Raw genomic sequence first — 18,809 nt, forward strand, 5'->3', positions numbered from 1 at the left:
ACGTCTTCTCATAATAAAAATGCACCTAGGAGTATACCACACAGAACTTCTCTTTGGGTGTTTGATTTTTTTCCTCTGCTGCTGGTCAATCAAAACGTGCCCGAGCCCACAGAGAAGTTCTGTGGTATATGCCAAATTGGCTGTATCGGGGACCATAAATTTGGAATGAAGGGGCACAAAAGAAAAGAAAAACTGTTCCGGAATCAGTGGAGCAGCACTAATTGGAGAATGTACTACGTTTAAATTTTAGAAAAATCCAGATCCAACATTGGTTGATTTTAAACTAACCTTGATATTTAAAAAAATGCAATTGTTGATATCCATTGTCATCCTAGGAATTTACGGAGTGCCCACAAGCAATCATGACATTGTAAAGATAAACTGTGCTTCCTTCTCATGAGCCTGCTCACCTGCATAGTGGAGATAGTATACGGTACATTGCGATTCCCATAACCAAATTGATACCCCTCCGTTTCCCATCAGAAAAAGGAAGGGATTGGGAAGCAAATGAGCGGAACTAAATGACTAAGCAGATAGGATGTCATGGAAGAGTAAAAACCACCATAGCTTGTGGGACGTGAGCTCCAGGAACCCCTATACTGCACTTTACTTGGACTCTTATGAATGGGTCAATAGGAAATACATGTTCGTGTCTGAAATGCATACAATACGTCCATTCATTTAGGATCCAGCTTAGTTACTTCAAACAGATGTGATGACATAATGCACGGGACTGAATTGACTGAGGGTTTTAGTGTGTAATTCAGACATATTAGATTCAGCTTAGTTTAATCACTTGTCACGTTCACATAAAAAATGATTATCTAGTTTTGGCTTCGGATTTATGGAGTCTATCACTAAATTTCCCACTTACCCGTTGTATAGCAGCCAACATTTGCACAATGAAGATCAGTCTCGTTTCCAATGTGATTGTATGCTGAAAATAACCCTAGAACTATTATTTTTTTGTCTCCACAGCTTTGCTGTCACCTACTCCTTGTAGCTCTATACTCTTGGGTGCCCTAAAAGTAAACACCAAGTAATTACCAAATTCAAAAAAATATAAAAAAAATAAATAAATGGCTTTAAAATCTATATTTGAACTAAGCGGTGGCTTACAAATGTGACATCAATCGATAGGAATCCTATGCTTCATTTTAGATGTATCTTGCCTAGTACTTTCTGTATAGCTCATGTAGATGTTGTGTTACTTTCCGTTGTGCAGAATGTGACAAGCTCCGAAGGGATGGATATCGAAGCTCGCAGTACTACTCCCAAGGACCAACATTCACATCAACTCCGGACATGGTTTGCACAAATTATCAAGAAGAGGATGATGATGATGAGCAAAGTCGAAAGGTAACCTTGTTTTCACTTTTCCCATAAAAAGGAGAGCGAGTTCCAATACCATTGTTATGCATGCTAATAGCCTCTTTCACACAAAGAAGCCTGAAGCCTGACTACATGCTGCCTCTTGCCCTATTATAGCATAATCCTTGTTAGGTTTTTTGTTACTGTTTTATTTTCTTTGAAGAACTTTCATAGGTTGCAGATGGATGTTTGGTGTACCTGTGCCACCTGGGTCACAGCTCCACCAAGACCATTCTGGAAGAGAAAGGACGAACAATGGAAGAATAGGAAAGAATAAATCAATATGAGTAGATGTAGTAAACATTATATAAAAGTGTAGGATGCCACAGCTTTAAAGAAGAAGCCATGAATTCTGTATATATTAACCAGCATTCACCTATTACAACCTCTCGGGATTTGGTTGTTGCATATGGAGCCTCCACTGCTGATTACTTAAAATGTGTAGGAAAAATTGTGGTAGGGAACAGACAGACCCCATCATAAGTCAAAAGTATCCATCAGGCACTGTTAAGTCTGGCACAGAGAAGATATCATATGTCAACAGATGTATCATAAGGGGATAGTTTAGTAATAATTTCCAATTCACCATGACCTGTCAAGTATAAAAGGGTTATGGGGTTAATCTGCAGGTTAATATCATTCTGACAGTGTGCAGCATCAGCACTGAGAGCCCCACTGCTAGGAGAAAATCAACTTTATTTCCATCCAGCAGCGTTCAGCTTCCAGTCATAGGGGTGGTGCTGCAATGATTTCAGTCACCACTCAATGTATTGAGAATGGCAGCTGTGACCACGCCCCCAGCACTGAGTGACAGCCGGCTCAGCATTAGACCCGGCTGTCAGTCAGTGTCGGGGATGTGGTTACAGCAGGCACCTGACCAAAACTGTGGCGGTGCCACTCCTATGACTGGAAGCCATATGCTGCCTGGATGAATAAAGTTAATTTCCTCCCGGCAGTGGGGCTCTAAGCGACGTCACCAGACAGGTTCAGAACACTATTAACTCCATATCTGCAGGTTAATAGCATTATTTTACATGACAGGTTCCCTTTAAGCTGTTTTAAGTTTTCAGCTCCACTTATTGTAAGCAATAGTCTGGGCAAAGTAGGGTAAATTAACCATCAAAAACATGAGCCCGTTATATGTCAAATGTTGATCAGTTTCACTTTTTCATTTATTTGGGTGATTTTCCTCTACAACTTTTCTGTATGATCTATGCACCAATAATCTGTATATCTGTAGTTCAGTAGATTGAAGCAGGGCCGGGACAAGGTATTTACGTGATCTAGGCAGATGAGGCAAAGATGCCCCCCCCATTCCCCTGCACATAAATCCCATGCCACCCCCATATATACCCCCTATATATGTACAGGGATCACATGTAGAAATATATATGGTACATAGTACCCAGCAGTTTATAATACCCATTGTATCTGGAACCACATAGATCTGTATGCACAAAGTAATCAGCAGTCCACAGTATACACTCCTTGTATCCTGTACCTAAGGACACGTTCAGTATTTGGTGAGTATTTTACCTCAGTATCTGTAAACCAAAATCAGGGGTGGAACAGTCAGAGGAAAAGTATAATAGGAGCACGTCACCACTTCTGTATTTATCACCCACTCCTGGTTTTGGCTTACAAATACTGAGGTAAAATAACTGACCAAATACAAAATATGCCTAAGACTAGGTGTAGCCTAATACATGGTACCCAGCAGTATGTACCCTCTATACGTGGGGGGCAACATGTAGTCATGTATAAATAGGACCCAGCAATATATGCCTATACCTGGGACCACATATTGACATGTATACCTAGTATTTAGCAGGATATACCCACTGTAACTAGGATCACAGTATAGAAGTATGTGACCCTTGTACCTTGACAACAGAATAGCAGCATTTTGTACTTGACCTGGGACCTAGTGGTGTTATTGTATCTTTTGAGCCCCAGTGCAAGATTTGGACCTGCCCTTCTCTCCATCTCCACAACCACCAGCATGTTGCCCTGTGCCCCTGTAGTCTTGTAAGAGTCTATGTTGGACACCAGGAAAAATAAGAATAGTTACCAAATTATCACAATACTGTTACGAAACAAAACCCATTATACAAAGAACAATGTTACCAATAATACCTGTATGCAATAGCAAAATAAAGCTGCCAAATTATGACCATATATTACCACCACATAGTGTCTGAATATAGCCACCATCTTGTTACTGAACAAAAAACACTATACCAAGACCAACATACCAATAATATTACATACAAGAGGCAAATACTGCCATGCCATGCTAATATATTACCAGCATATAGAGTGGTGAAATATAGTGCCATACTGATGATTACAAAAAACACTAACTAATACCGATATTGCCATCATATAGTGACCTTATAATGGAAGATGCCAGATATACACAGGTGCACTACAGACCGCATAAATGTAAGCACCACAGGTAAATTTGCTGGCTCTCAGTAACATATTCAGTAAAATGCACTTATTTTCTCTTTTCTTCTTCATCTGGAGCAGACTGCTATGACTTCTTCCAGCCATGATCCTTCTCTGCAGAAAGTAACCCACAGAGATCTGTGGCTGATCGCACCTTGCCCACTTTTTCACCCACTTCTGCACAAACTCCATAATGTTGTAGTGCCGCCGTGGTTCTCTACACAGGAGCACTACTTTGTTTTTGTTCCCCCATAAGTAACAGGATCACAAAAATAACATACATTACAGAAGAGATGTCCCCCAGTGTGCCCCCAACACACACAGAAATGTCTTCCCTTACACTAGTAATGCTTATGGGGCCCTTTGTGGCCCCCTTACAATACTAAAGTTCTTGCTTAGTACCAGGATAAAAATCTCATTGATGTCACAGTACATAAAGAATAACAACAATGATTTCTCACTAACTACAAAGGTCATACTCACTGATGAGTGATGTCACAGTGCAGAGATAATAGACACCGTGATGTCACAGTGCAGAGATAATAAACACAGTGATGTCACAGTGCAGAGATAATAAACACAGTGATGTCACATTACAGGGATCATACTGTCACGGGGAGACTAGGTGGGCAAGAGCTAATAACCCGGGCCCCTGCAATTTCCCTCAGACTAAGGAAATCCTGACTGACCCTCTACCTAGAGTTTACACTGATGGTGTGCATGTCTAGGCCTCGACCCTCGCCCTGTCTCCTGTTTCAACCCTAGGCTGAAACCAACCACCCACCACCCAGTGAAGAGATAATACACCAATACCCACAGTTAGCACAGACAAGGATAACGGAAAATATACACCACGCCGCAGTCACTCAGGAATACACTATAAATGCGCAGGGCAAAATAAATACAAATATAGGAAGGAGTAAATAAGACAAAGAGAAATACACCACCAGGAACGATACTCCAACTACTAGCTCACCACTCCAGACCGAGATAACAACGCACAAGACAGAAGCTATAATCGGCGACGCCCAATGTTCAGGAGAACTATTTAAAGGCAATGGGCATGGCCCAGCTTCCAATCCGAGCATCAGGTAAATTAACCGCGGACCAGCTAGATAAAATGTAGCCGACGCCAATGAGCAAATAGTGGTCAATAGCGGAATTACCGCTGTCTGTCGAACGACCTGGTCTGAACAGCGTCGGACATGACACATACACACTGTGACGTTACCATATAGGGATAATGCACAGTGATGTCATAGTACAGGGATCATACACACTGTGACATTACCATATAGGGATAATACACAGTGATGTCATAGTACAGGGATCATACACACTGTGACGTTACCATATAGGGATAATACACAGTGATGTCATAGTACAGAGATAATAAACACAGTGATGTCACAGTACAGGGATCATACACACTGTGACGTTACCATATAGGGATAATACACAGTGATGTCATAGTACAGGGATAATAAACACAGTGATGTCACAGTACAGAGATAATAAACACTGTGATGTCACAGTACAGGGATAATAAACACCGTGATGTCACAGTACAGGGATCAAACACACCGTGATGTCACCATATAAGGATAATGCACACAGCGATGTCACAAAACAGGAAAAATAAAGATGGTGATGTCAGAATACAGGGATCATACACACCGTGATGTCATCATATAGAGATAATATACACAGTGATGTCATAGTTCAGGGATAATAAACACAGTGATGTCACAGTACAGGGATAATATACAGAGTTATATCACAGTACAGGGATAATACACACAGTAATGTTGCAGTATAGGGATAATATACATAGTAATTCTACACAGCTGCATCTCCCCTGTGCCTGCTTCCGCAATCGGCGGCACAGTCATCCTCCTCTTCTCCTGGTGGACGTTTTGCAGTGCAGTGATGTCATTGCACTGCCTGGGACGGGACGCTGATGTCCTCTACAGCTGGGGACCCTTAGTAGGACAGCGTCTGTCATATCCAGTTGAGAATAGTGCTGGTCCTGAAACGTTGTTATGCTCAGTGTGTGTCAGTGACTGTCAGGGTGCAGGCAGGTTGGTGAGCAATGTCAATGACTCACTGCCACACTAAACTGGCCTATCTGCGTCCCAGCTATCGCTGTTGGCATTGCCAACGGCTGTTCGCTTTTTGTCACTAGGGGTGCTGGAGAATATCATACTGCAACAGTAAATACACTTTTTTCCAGGAGGGTGTGAGGCAGCACTCTAGGCAGTCGCCTACCTCTGCTTGCCCTTTGCCCCGGCCCTGGACTGGAGACAGTCTCTTCCGTTGTGTTTTCCATTGATTGTTTGATGCTCAGCATGCTCATGTACATTTGCTGTCTCTGGCATCCTTTTATATTCATTCTCTCTTTTCCGCACAGTCTAATAATGTGCTAGGATGCATCTGTCAGTCTTGCCATAGTGCCTGCTGTTGCTTGGTGCCCTGGAACATGAAGGTACACCGGCTGTAGCTCAGACGCTCCCACCTGGGTGCTGTAAATCTGTAGAATTAGACCTAGCGCCTCTTTATTTTTCTTCAACAGCGTTCTTTCTCAGGATAAGGCCATGATTCCAATGGGATGCAAACAGAACAGGGATACCCTGCTGCCAATATGGAGGCACTTCATGGAGTATGAAACCTCCAATTGGCATGAACTCTGATTACTCCCATAGGCTACAAATACCAATATACCAAAGAATGTTATTAGCAGTAGTTGTATAACTGAGAAACTATCTAAACCTCAGATTAAATGGAATCTGTCACCTATGTAACCGAAGAACAGCACGATGTAGGGGCTGAGATCTTGATTCCTGTGATGTGTTACTTGCTGATCTGCATGCTCTCATTTTGATATTATCATTATTTTCTCTGCTGCAGATCTAGCAGTGCTCAGAAAGCTGAGCCCAGTATAACCCCGCCTACATCACTGATTGGCAGCTTTCTGTGTAGACTGTGTATTGACAGAAAGCTGCTAATCAGTGGTGGGGGCGGGGTTACACAGAACTGTTGACTAGGAGGCATGAGACATCTAGTCCTGTAGTGATAATCTTGTGCCAATAAAACATTGATATTGTTGAAACAGCAACACACAGCCCAGTAAGTGATATATCACTGGAATCAGGCTCTCATCTCCTACATCATGCTGTTCTCAAGTTACACAGCAAAAACCTTCTGCAGATTCCCTTTAAGGCATTTTTATAGTGTGACTATCTCTTTGCTTTGTTATTGGCTTGCATGCCTTGGTACCTTAGGCTAACAATAACTGAAGTACTTGTACACATCTGTCAATGTGTACTGGGAATGGAAAGGATAGGCCGATATTCCCACGAGGATCATCGGAATAGTCTCTCTTATGCATATTGCCACTTCAGGGTCAGGTTACAGAGAACACTAATTTCCACTCCCTGTGGCAATCGATTGATGACGTCTGTTGGTCCTGCAAACATTTCTGATTCAATCATGACCCTGTTCTGGAAACGCTGATCTGTGTGTAATAGAATAGCACAGCATAATTAGACCTTTGCTCATTAATATTCCGCATTAGGCTTAGAACTAACCATATTATGCCGAGAAATATCTGTGATCTATGAAGAATGTAACAGCTGTAATGTGATAGATGAATCATGCAAGCATTTATCGTATGTATGCTGATATGTATATATACTGTATACTGATGCCGGTGCCTCGCCGCTTCATTGACATCAGCGACTTTGCATGTAACGTGGCAGGGAATTACACAGGGGCATGTGCCACAGGTCTGCCATGTACATAATACACAAGGAAAGCAATCTTTGCCCTCGATACAGAAAAGCCTGGTTACTGCTTTGCCTATCATCACACCTATTGATATTTGTAGTATTAATAATACTGTAGCATCATTCAATTTAGATTGTTTAATCAAAATCAAATGCTAAACATGTATATAAAACTTAGCGATTAGTTAATTAAAAAATGAATATACCCCACAAAACAACTACATCTAGTTTTTTGTATGACCTCCAGGATTTTTAAAGGACATCACCAAGTCTGTGCTGTCTGATGCTCAAACTGTCTCTTCAGAAATTCCCATAGGTGTTTCGGTTGGGTTCAATTCACTTTCACTGAATCACTTTCACTCTGTTCTTCTTCAGAAATGAAACATATGTATGTTTTGGATCATTGTCATGTTGGAAAAGTGTATGTCTACCAAGGGTACGGACAGATGGTAGCATCTTCTCTTTCAATATAGAGCAGCACATCTGTGAGTTCATGATACCATCAATCAAATGTAGCTCCCCAACACTAGCAGCAATCATGCAGCCCCACATAAGGACACTGACACCACCATGTTTCACTGTAGGCACCATGCATTTAGAAAAAATAATTTAGAATAATGTGTGGTGCCTACCGTGAAACATGAAACAGTGAAACGTGAAGAACAGGGTAAAAGTGATTCAGTGGCCAAGTATGTCTCCTTATCTCAACCCAACTGAACAAAACCTCTAAAAGAGGTTGCTCATGAAGAATGGAAAAAGATAGATGTTGTAATATGTCCCCAACTTCTTCATTCCATTCCTAAAAGACCCGGTGCTGTTCTTAAAAATCATGAATGTCATACCAAATACTAGATGTAGTAGTTTTTGATGTGTATTTATTTTTTGCATCAACTAATTTAAGTAAAACTGAAGATTTTTTATGACAGTTATATTTTTAACCTTACTTTCATGTTATGTGATAAAACTGTTCCTTGGAAGTCAGTCTTGTCAAAATTTAGGAAATTGTTTTTGTGTTCACTGAGATATTGGTCAAAATCTTACTTTTCAAAGGGGATGGACTCATTTATGCTAAAAGGAATATTGCAACTACGCTATATGAACCAAATTTTAGGACTTACCCTATACATTAACTGTTCTATTCCAAATTTATAAGCATTATTATTATTGTGTCTACATGTTTTTGCCAATTGATTCAGAAGAGCAGACGAGAGGGCCTTTGCCTCACTATCCTAGACAGACAAGTCTCTTCCTCAGTCAGCCTAGAGTAGTGCATCGGGGAGAAGCCAACTTTTCAAATTACATATATAATGCAGCCAGTGTCTGCTTCATTGTGTTTGTGGTTCAGGTAACATGAATTTACTCTCTGGCTCTGATTTCCCTTCACTGGAATTAAAGGCCCAGACCAAGCCCTAAAATAACTATCCCAATACTTTTGCAATTATAGTGTAGGTGCTGGTTAAAGGGATTGTCCGGTCCAAACTGATAAGTCTGAAGTCACTTTCTGTGACTACAGACTTATGTATCCCCAAAGTGCACACACACTTGTGGTGATTCGCCAGTTTGTGAGCCGGGACCAGAGGGTATGTATGCATTATACATACTCCCGGTTGTGGCCTCACTACATACACTTGTATAGAGCGAGGCCACACCCTGACTAGTGACGTGGTCGTCCAGTGGGCATGGCCAACTAGAGGTCGTGGCCTTGCTTCATTCAAGTGTATGGAAGCAAGGCCGCACCCACTGGACAGGAGAATGTATAACTCATACATAACCTCCAGTCCCGACTCAGAAACCGGCGAATCCCTGAAGTGCAAGCACACAATTCATTCAATTCATCACAATTCAAGAGTGACCCCGGCCTAATAAATAGCCTTAGTGTTGCATAAGAGCCCGTCCACACGAGAAGTAGCAGAATCCACAACAAATTGCGTGGAGTTTGTTGCAGTAATGTGCATTTGCTGCAAAATGTTAGTGCAGCACCTTGCATTTGGTGTGAAGAGAAATGCATTGTGTAAATGTGCAATTCCTACATTACAGGAGTAGTGTGTATGATGGTGTACAGAGTTGTTATGCATCATGCTGTTTTATTTTGGCACCATCTGTTTAATCACAGTTGTCTCCAGACTCGATGGTCACTGTTGCCCTGAGCCACTGGGGACAATAATATATTCAGTGGTCTAGTTATTCTAAAGAATCAATATGTAACATATTATGAAATAATCAACAGTAATATATTGATAATGATAAATAAAACTGTAGAAAAAGAAGATTTTTGGTTGCCATCAATCTTATGTTTGCGATAGCACAACATATTTTTCACAAAATACACTAGAATATTATGCATTTTCTCGCTCTGATATTTCTACACAAAAGCTCCCAAAATGAATGCCAGGAACAGCTTTGACCTAAATATTTGCAGCTGGATGTTGGTGGTGGGGTCTCCACAGGCTATACGGTATATGTGCCAGAAGGCAGACACTGGAGACAGTTCTGATAGATCACAAAGGGGCTGCCCCGATTAGTCTGCAGACATTTCTCAAGAATTCCTAGGAAGCAATATCAGGAAATGTCACTACAATGATTGTTCTTAGAGATCACCAAGCATTCTAACATTACACAGTAACATAGGTGAAAACAAAACCAGGTCCTTCAAGTACAACCTTTCTCCACCAGCTATACATTCTCTCTCGCTTGATTAGCTGTAACCCACAATGCCATTTGTTGTGAGGAAATCATCCAGCCCTATTTTAAATTCTGCTATAGTATCAGTCATTACTTCCCCTTGTGGTCAGGCATTCCACAGTCTGACTGCTCCAACTGTAAAGAACCCTTTCCTATTTAGATCCTGGAATCGCCTTTCCTCCATATGAGTGCTCCCTGGTCCTTTGTAAGGTCTTTGTAAGGAATAAGTCATGTACCAGTTCTATGTATTGACCACACATGGATTTATACATATAAATGAGATCTCATCTGAGGCATACAGTGGATGAAATAAGTATTGAATACTTCACCAATTTTCTCAGTAAATATATTTCTATAGGTGCTATTGACACGAAATGTTCACCAAGTGTCATAGATTGTAAGCTTGCGAGCAGGGCCCTCATTCCTACTGGTATCTGTTTTGAACTGTGATTTCTGTTATGCTGTAATGTCTATTGTCTGTATAAGTCCCCTCTATAAGTTGTAAAGCGCTGCGGAATATGTTGGCGCTATATAAATAAAATTATTATTATTATTATTAAGTGTCGGTAACAACCCATCCAATCCTCACAGGCAAAGAAATCAATCTATAGAAGTCCATAAATAAAGTTATGTGTAATAATGAGAAATGAAGCAGGAAAAACTATTACTGAAATTTAATTAATACTTCATACAAAAGCCATGTGCCTCTTGAATGGAGAAACTAGTCACATACATTGCTCAGGTGTGATTTTGGTAAATTCTTTGACACAAAAAGGCTTCAAATCCTGAAGGTTCCGTGGTCTTCTTCTATGAACTCAGAGCTTTAGTTTCTTTCATAAATTTGCTATTGAATTCAAGTCAGGTGATTGTCTGGGCCATTCTAGCAGCTTTATTTTCTCTATCTGAAATTGAGAGTTTCCTTGGCTGTGTGTTTGGGATCATGATCTTGCTGAAATGTCCACCCTCGTTTCATCTTAATCATCCTGGTAGATGGCAGAAGATTTTTAACAAGAATGTGTGGGTACATTTGTCCATTCATCCTTCTTTCAATCATATGAAGTTTATGATGTATGCTGAAAAGCATGATGTTCACACCTGCAAAGATCAGTGTTGGTACGGTGTTTTGGGGGTGATATGCAGTGAATTTTGGCCTCCAAACATGGTGTGTATTATGGCATCCAAAGAGTTCAATTTTGCGCTCATCTGTTCAGACTATTTTCTCCCAGTGTTTCACAGGCTTGTCTGAATGTTGTTGAGCAAACTTTAAAAGCTCTTGAACATGGTTTTTGTTCAGTAGTGGAGTCTTTTGTAGTTAGTGTGCATACAGACAATGGAGGTTGAGTGCATTACTTATAATTTTCTTTGAAACAATTGTACCTGCTGATTCTTGGTCTGTCTGTAGCTCTTCATAGGTGATCCTTGACTCTTGAACAACTCTTCTGATAATCCTCTTCATTTCTCTGTCTGAAGTCTTGTGGGGAGCACCTGGTTGTGGCCTGTTTATGGTGAATTGCTATTCTTTCCACTTCTGGTTTATGACTTCAACAGTGCTCACTGTAACCTTCTGTAGATTAGAAATTATTCTGTAACCAATGCCATAAGTATGTTTTGCAGCAATAGGGTTTCAAATGTGTTGAGACAGCTTAAAGGTTTTACTCATCATGAGGTATTTCTTGTGTGGCACCTTGGTAATGAGACACTGCTTTATAGACTATCAGTTGAACCAGCTGATATTATTTTTCATTAACTGGCAGAATTGCTTACTGATACTGATAGTTTTAGCTGGAGTCATGATTTCCCTTGATTTTTTGCACCTCTTGTCTTCATGTGTTCAATACTTTTTCCCTGGGTAATTTCTCATTATTACACATAACTTAATTTATGGAGATCTAAGGATTGATTTCTTTGCTTGTGTGGAATGGATGGATTGTTACCGACATATGGTGAGAATTTCATGTCAATAACACCTTTAGAAATATGTTTTCTTAGAAAATTGGTGATATGGTCAATACTTATTTCACCATCTGGATTTTTTCTAAGCTAAACAAGCCCAACTCTTCCAACCTCTCATCATACGAGAGACGTTCCATTCCATCTAATAATCTAGTTGACTGCCTTTGAACTGACTAACTTTCCAATATATTTCAATGTACCCAGATATTTATGTCATGTATCACTATGGAAATATTCACAATTTTATAATTTTCTACATCGGTTAATTCCATCTCGTGGCCTTAACATTCTCTAGATAGAAGACATCAGTATCAATTGGGTCTGTATTAGCTGAGAGTGTGTTCAGTACAAAAGTAGTATCTAAGGAGAGCTATTCAAAGTTTTAGATTTCCTTTGTCAGAAAGAACCACCACGTTGTTTCTCCTTATGAATTTCAGTGTACTAGTACATGGTGGTGTCAGTGTGCCACCTCCTCAGTAATTGGAGTAAGATTCAGGTTTTAATTGGCTGATTATACTGCATGTATAAACCAAGAGAATTCTAACGTAGAGGAATCAAAACTGCGTATCTTCAACTGCCGCCACTCCATTATATAACATGCATGCCTACACTTATGGAATCTCGTTTTCATTGTCTTGATTTCTATAATAATTGAATGTTAAAGGGGTCGTTCGGTCACGTAAAAATTAATAGAAAAGCCCTCAGAATATTGTAAAATAATAAAATAAGAAATACTCATCTTACTGATCTCCGCACATTCAATTCCGACACTTGCCTGGTTCCTCACCGGTCTTTGTACTTCCTGCTCTGTCTGGACAGACATGTGACTGCTGTAGCCAATCACTCGCTTTAGGGGCGGATGAACATGACCCATCCGAGCAAATCAGGTCAAGTATGCTAATCACATTTTGTTCAGAGTTTGATCAGAGTGGGATCTGATTTTCTCGGAGGTGGGGAGAAAAAAAAAAGTTTCTCCACCTTCGCCATGCAGTCAGATGTTATCCGAGGGCGGTCTTCACAAACCCATAATCATGAATCTAATTCTCAAACCCAAATTGTGCACTTGGTCCGAGGAAGAAAATGGGTATGTGAACAACCCCTTAGAATAACGTGGGTATGATGGCTATCCGTCAAAACCACAGATAGCACTTCTCCGATAGATACGGTCAGGTCCACCTGCCCTAACAGTGATATTTTGGTCACAAATTGGCTGCAGTCATAAAATGTTTCTCCAGACTGAGCAGGAAGTATGAAGATCAGCAGAGAAACCAGTAACCATGGGGAAGGGAGTGATGGAGGACTGGTCAGTAGAGTTTTGGGCTTGGACGTGATGGTGGTTTTGGCCAGGACAGAGGTCACATGGCCAAAGATCGCTACAACCCCATCCACCGGCGATGTAGCACTGGCATAGAGTGACTTTTGGCCAAGTAACCTGTGATGCAGCCAAAATCAGTATGTAGCCCCAGCCGTACTTATTGTGTTATATGACATTCTTACAGGTCTTTTCTTTTTGTGGTACCCTGAATAACTCAATGTCTGTATATAATGATATCCCGTTTAGGTGACATCTATTCTTACAGTATTAATGATACATATGTACTCTACAGTTTTCAGTCTCTTCGAGTGAAGAGGAAAAGCTGCTGACTGGGAAAAGGCCAAAAACCCCTGTATCTAATGAGTTCTCGGATACCCACACCAACTGGACCAAGTCTCTCCCGCTTCCCACCCCAGAAGAGAAGATGCGGCAAGAGGCCCGGGCTATACACACTGACGTGGTGCCCATAAACATAACCGGTACGGTCAGAATACCATCTGCTGTGTGATCGGCTTCAAAACGTGACCCACAATGATGTGTATTGTAAATCTGTGCAAAACAATCTGACGTATTTGATTAGTGGTGTGGATGTCCCATTGCAATCAATGGATAGTGGATTTTAGTGTGAAATCCATGCTGGAACCCACTCATGTTAGGGCTTATTCACATGTCAGTAGTTTTCATCAGTGTTTGAATGCAAAAGCCAGGTGTTGGAGAGAAAAACTTTAAGGGTTCGCTCTCAATGGTGTATAACACGGCCAAGTGCTATGTGATGTTTTATCGGAGAGCACTCGGCCCAGTGTTATACTATGGGGCAGTGCAGATCTGCAATTAGTTTCTCATGACGATTCGGCATATTGCATATAGCTCCGATATTCCATGCAAGTCTGTGGGGGTGTGTGAAACATCAGACTGCACTCAGATGTCATCCGTGTGCAGTCCAATGTACGCACCCAGAGACAATATAGAACATGAAGACATTAAGTTCTCCATCTTCTCCGCACCTGTACTGTGATTCTCTCATGTGAGACAATCAGATCACACTCAGGTGTTTGGAGACATTCCTGGTTTTGATATACAAATACTGATGAAATACTGATCAAAAATACTGATGTGTGAATGCAGCCTTAAAGGGGATACCTGTGTTTGTCACTTCAGATTTTACTGACATCCTGACACTATCAATCACTGGATATTATCTGCTGTCTAAATCCACTGTCTGATTTCTCAAACACTGAGAGCAAATATCTATTTTCTTTTTAATCTAACCTAATATTAGTTGAATTGAAAAAAGACAAAAAAGTGGTAAAATCCAATGTAGTTTGGTACTTCACCAATAACATCAGTACATTTATATTATTTAGTAAAGGTGGAACCAACTGTGCTCACTGAAAACAAATATCCCCTTCTACACCCATTACTGGGGGTGATCTCTGGGGCTCTGCCTTCTGCAAATACATACAGTGTACCCTGAGCATCTGCACAAGAACTGCGCCCTCCAGTGGATCCAGTGCTGTACTGCAGTCCTTGTACCATTTCTTATACCAATATCGCTGATAGGAATGACATCATTAAAACTAAAGAGTTTTTTTTTAATAGGTTTTAGGGTTTTCTGTCTATCCAACATATAGAATAGACTGAAGGACAAACTTGAAATATGGAATATCCCTATAACCTACCATTATGTTAGTAATATTTGAGATATATATGAATATATTAAATATTGAATATATAGTTTTATGCACTAAACCAGCATAGCTTAGAGAGAAGTATCTTCTTGCCAGTCACCGTTCAGCAGAATTAAACATGCTAGGCACATTTCCATGAGGTTTGCACTTCCAGTGATCTGAATGCAGGTTCATTCACTTTCCCTTACAAAACAATACAATGGCCTGGGCAATGGGGAGTGGTTGGATTATTGGGGGAGGGGGGGAGTTGTGCTGCATGATAATTGTGGTGCTGCGAGCATGGTCATGCTGGAAGACCTCTGGCCTGCTGACACAAAGCCCGAATGTGCTGAAGAATGTGCCATCTGCCCCCTGTGGCACCTTAGACATATTAAAATGCACCTTCCATGGGGAAAGGTGGACAAGGTAACGAGATCAGTCCTAGCCAGCGACATGTGCCGGTCTCCCAAGTGACAAGTCAGTGTAATAATGAACGTATACCCACGGTGAGATTTAGCACTACTCATATTTCCTTAGGTTGTCTTATGTCAAGGAGATAAAGGAACACCTTAATAAAACGATACAGGTTCATCAGAAGAACTGTAATAATCCATATATTTGTTAAATGCAAACTACCCGTTGGCTTAGTGTGCCCACCAAGATGAAGCCCGTTATTGGGCAATTAACCCATTTGAGTTCAGGTTGTGTGCACGTGGCTGTGATGGCACTGGACAGAACTCACTGCATGCTTTGTATATACTTCATTAACAAGTCATGGTGATGGCTGTGTTTAATGAAGGGGCTGTAATATGAAATGCATGAGGATTAAGGGCTTATTCACACCAATGATGCGACTGTTCCGTAATCTGGAATCCATGCACGCGCTGCACAGATTATATTCTGAAAGGATTTTCCAGACGCTGAAGTTTGTAGGACGCGTCTGCTGCGTGTGAACATGCCCCAAAGCTCTGTATGCATTTTCTCAGTGGGACGTTTGTGCCTGAAGTGGTCACTGTTATGTCGGGTCCATTATTTGCTCTTAAGACCCCAATGTCACAATAAGGTTCTGTTAGACTCGTAAATTATGGGGTTAAAAAATGTATTCTTCAAAAGGTGATTACCAGAAGTTTTCAAAAACCGATGAAGGCTGCATTCACACATCCGTGTGCCCTGTCCGGCATACAGGAGGCTGTTTCTCTCGGATCACAGTCCATACTGCTAATACCCATTTCAAGGATAAAAGTGACATTTATGTGCGGCCTGTGAGTTTCAGATGCACATTGAGGCGTTTGATCCACAAGTGACTGTAATGAAAAGCACGGGCCGCAAAAGAAAAAAGATATGGGAACAGCATTATAGGCTTATGGGTACGTGGAAAACATGGATGTGAAAAATGCATGTCTGAATTAGGCCTTAAAATGAAGAAGGTGCTGAAAATGCCTGTAGAGTTAAAAAAAAAAAAAAAAGTTGAGGAAAACAATTTTTCCTGAATATTTGCTGTGTGAGAAGCCACCTTTTGGCCCAAACCAAATACACCATGGCAGCTTGAGGTTTTTTTTTAGCATTTTGTATACATTTTACCTTTTTTTTTCATGTGTTTTTGTTGCAAATTAGAATCTGATTTTTTTTATGCTTTTTTTTTTTTTGTCTAGAAATCAGGGAATTCTGCAATTAGAAATGCAACTGCATTTTTTTTTTACATGGGCCTTTTTTAGGCTCCAATTTCGAAACCCCACAGGGAAAAAACACAGTTCAAATGGGGACATTTTTATTTATAGATATATATAATATATATATTCAAATTTATGTATTTGGAGACAAAAATATATTTTTTAAAATTGGGTTTTATTAGCTTAGAGCTCTTTGGCTTTTACAGACTTTGTTTTCTGACACATTTACTGTAATTTTGATGTGGTCTGTGGTCATAAACCAGCTGGGGAAAAAAAGAGATTAAACACTTATAAACTAGCTGGCTGACTGAGGCAATGTGCACACATTGCGGATTCATGTGCGGATTTTTCCGCACTGTTATTGCAGAATTTACCGCGGAATTCCTGCGGTTTTTGTGCGGATTCCACCTGCAGTTTTACACCTGTGGATTCCTATTAAGGAACAGGTGTAAAAGGTTGCGGAATCCGCACAAAGAATTGACATGCTGCGGAAAATACAACGCATCGTTTCCGCACGGTATTTTCCGCACCATGGGCACAGTGGATTTGGTTCTCCATAGGTTTACATGGTACTGTACACCACATGGAAAACAGCTGCGGATCCGCAGCCAAATCCGCAATGTGTGCACATACCCTGACAGATTCTCAGTTAACTCATTCTGTAGCAACAGACAGAACAACACAGTAGCTACGGAAAGCAAGCAGTGCAAATATTTTCATGAAATCTAAAAAAAAAAAAAAAAAAATTTAAATGTAGCAAAAATGCAGTATCTCTTCATGCGTTTTGTTTTGTTTTTTTCTTTTTTAAAACCATGTAAGGTATATTTAAGCCACAATGTATGAAAGGGATTTTTATGTCCCTTCCATAATACTTGCTATTTTTTTTATCAAAAACACCAAAAAAAGAAAAAATTCAAGAAAACACACCAAAAACAGGCAGAGATGCTTACCTGTCTAAATGGGCCAATCCCTGATTGAAGGCTGGCTGTTTCATTAGGTATTGCACCTGTGCATTTGCTATTTTATTTGGGTCCGCTGCGCCCTGCTTGTGCATTTGTATTGAGGCCCATTTAGACAGGTAAGCATCTCTGCCTGTTTTTGGTGTGTTTTCTTGTATTTTTTTTTTATCATCTATGTTCCTATTTTTGACAATAGTCCCGAATATCGAAAAACCTTGTTTTTTGGTCCGGCTGTCGTGTTTGACATATGCATCCATTATTGTTCAAAAGCTTAGACATATACCGGTAATTGTCAAACTATATTTGGGAACCTTCTTGTGACATGAGGTGCGTTGTATGCACTCCTGCTGTAATACTTCTACTAACATCATCCATTAATACCTTCTGCGTTATTGCCTCAATAATTTAGGGGTAACAGATGCATGATGTTAGCGTGCTTGGAATTAATGTTGCCTTGCTTGTTCTACTACTCTATATCAGGGGAGAATTTCGACCGCCAAGCCATCTTCCGGCGGTCTCTTATTCATACTGACACTGTGGTAAGACGTCCGAAGAAAGTCAAAAGGAGAAAGACTATAACGGGCGTCCCAGACAACATACAAAAGGAGCTAGGTATGGCTCATCAGAACTGTATTCCACCAGCAGCCATCATTGCTCACCACTACCAGCTTAATTACATCTTCTGCCACCCATCAAACAATACAGTCTGAGAGCCTGACGAAGGATGACAAGGTGACCGTTCTGGTTAAAGGGAATCTACTAACCACTTGCACTAAAATCCTACAACTCCTAAAGTACTTACAACTGTTCTTCTCCACTGTACAGAACCTGTCATTATAATAATTCTGTACTCCGCTACAACTAATAGCGCCCTGAATGCCACCGCATCCATCCGCTCACGTGCTGCGTTACCTCTGCTCTGTATGTGCTTCTGAATGTAGCACATACCATATACT

At 40.6% G+C, this 18,809-nt stretch overlaps 1 protein-coding gene and 1 long non-coding RNA gene across 12 annotated transcripts in view; both read left to right on the plus strand.

Annotated features, from left to right (window-relative positions):
• Positions 1-18,809, plus strand: part of LOC143807584 (uncharacterized) — a 1,151,218-nt gene that overhangs the window by 242,766 nt on the left and 889,643 nt on the right. The window lies entirely within an intron of this gene.
• The window catches only part of NHSL1 (NHS like 1), a 242,124-nt gene that overhangs the window by 211,368 nt on the left and 11,947 nt on the right, over positions 1-18,809 (plus strand). For 6 of the 11 annotated variants that reach the window (XM_077289265.1, XM_077289267.1, XM_077289266.1 and 3 more), the window contains 3 exons: positions 1,226-1,359; positions 13,850-14,036; positions 18,334-18,465. In XM_077289265.1, the coding sequence (XP_077145380.1) occupies positions 1,226-1,359; positions 13,850-14,036; positions 18,334-18,465 (453 nt within the window). Of the gene's footprint in view, positions 1-1,225; positions 1,360-13,849; positions 14,037-15,502; positions 15,731-16,095; positions 16,592-18,333; positions 18,466-18,809 lie in introns of those variants that run through there. The other 5 variants (XM_077289268.1, XM_077289276.1, XM_077289274.1 and 2 more) reach the window with 4 other exon arrangements.

Source organism: Ranitomeya variabilis, chromosome 2 (assembly GCF_051348905.1).
Source record: "Ranitomeya variabilis isolate aRanVar5 chromosome 2, aRanVar5.hap1, whole genome shotgun sequence".
NCBI lineage: Eukaryota > Metazoa > Chordata > Amphibia > Anura > Dendrobatidae > Ranitomeya > Ranitomeya variabilis.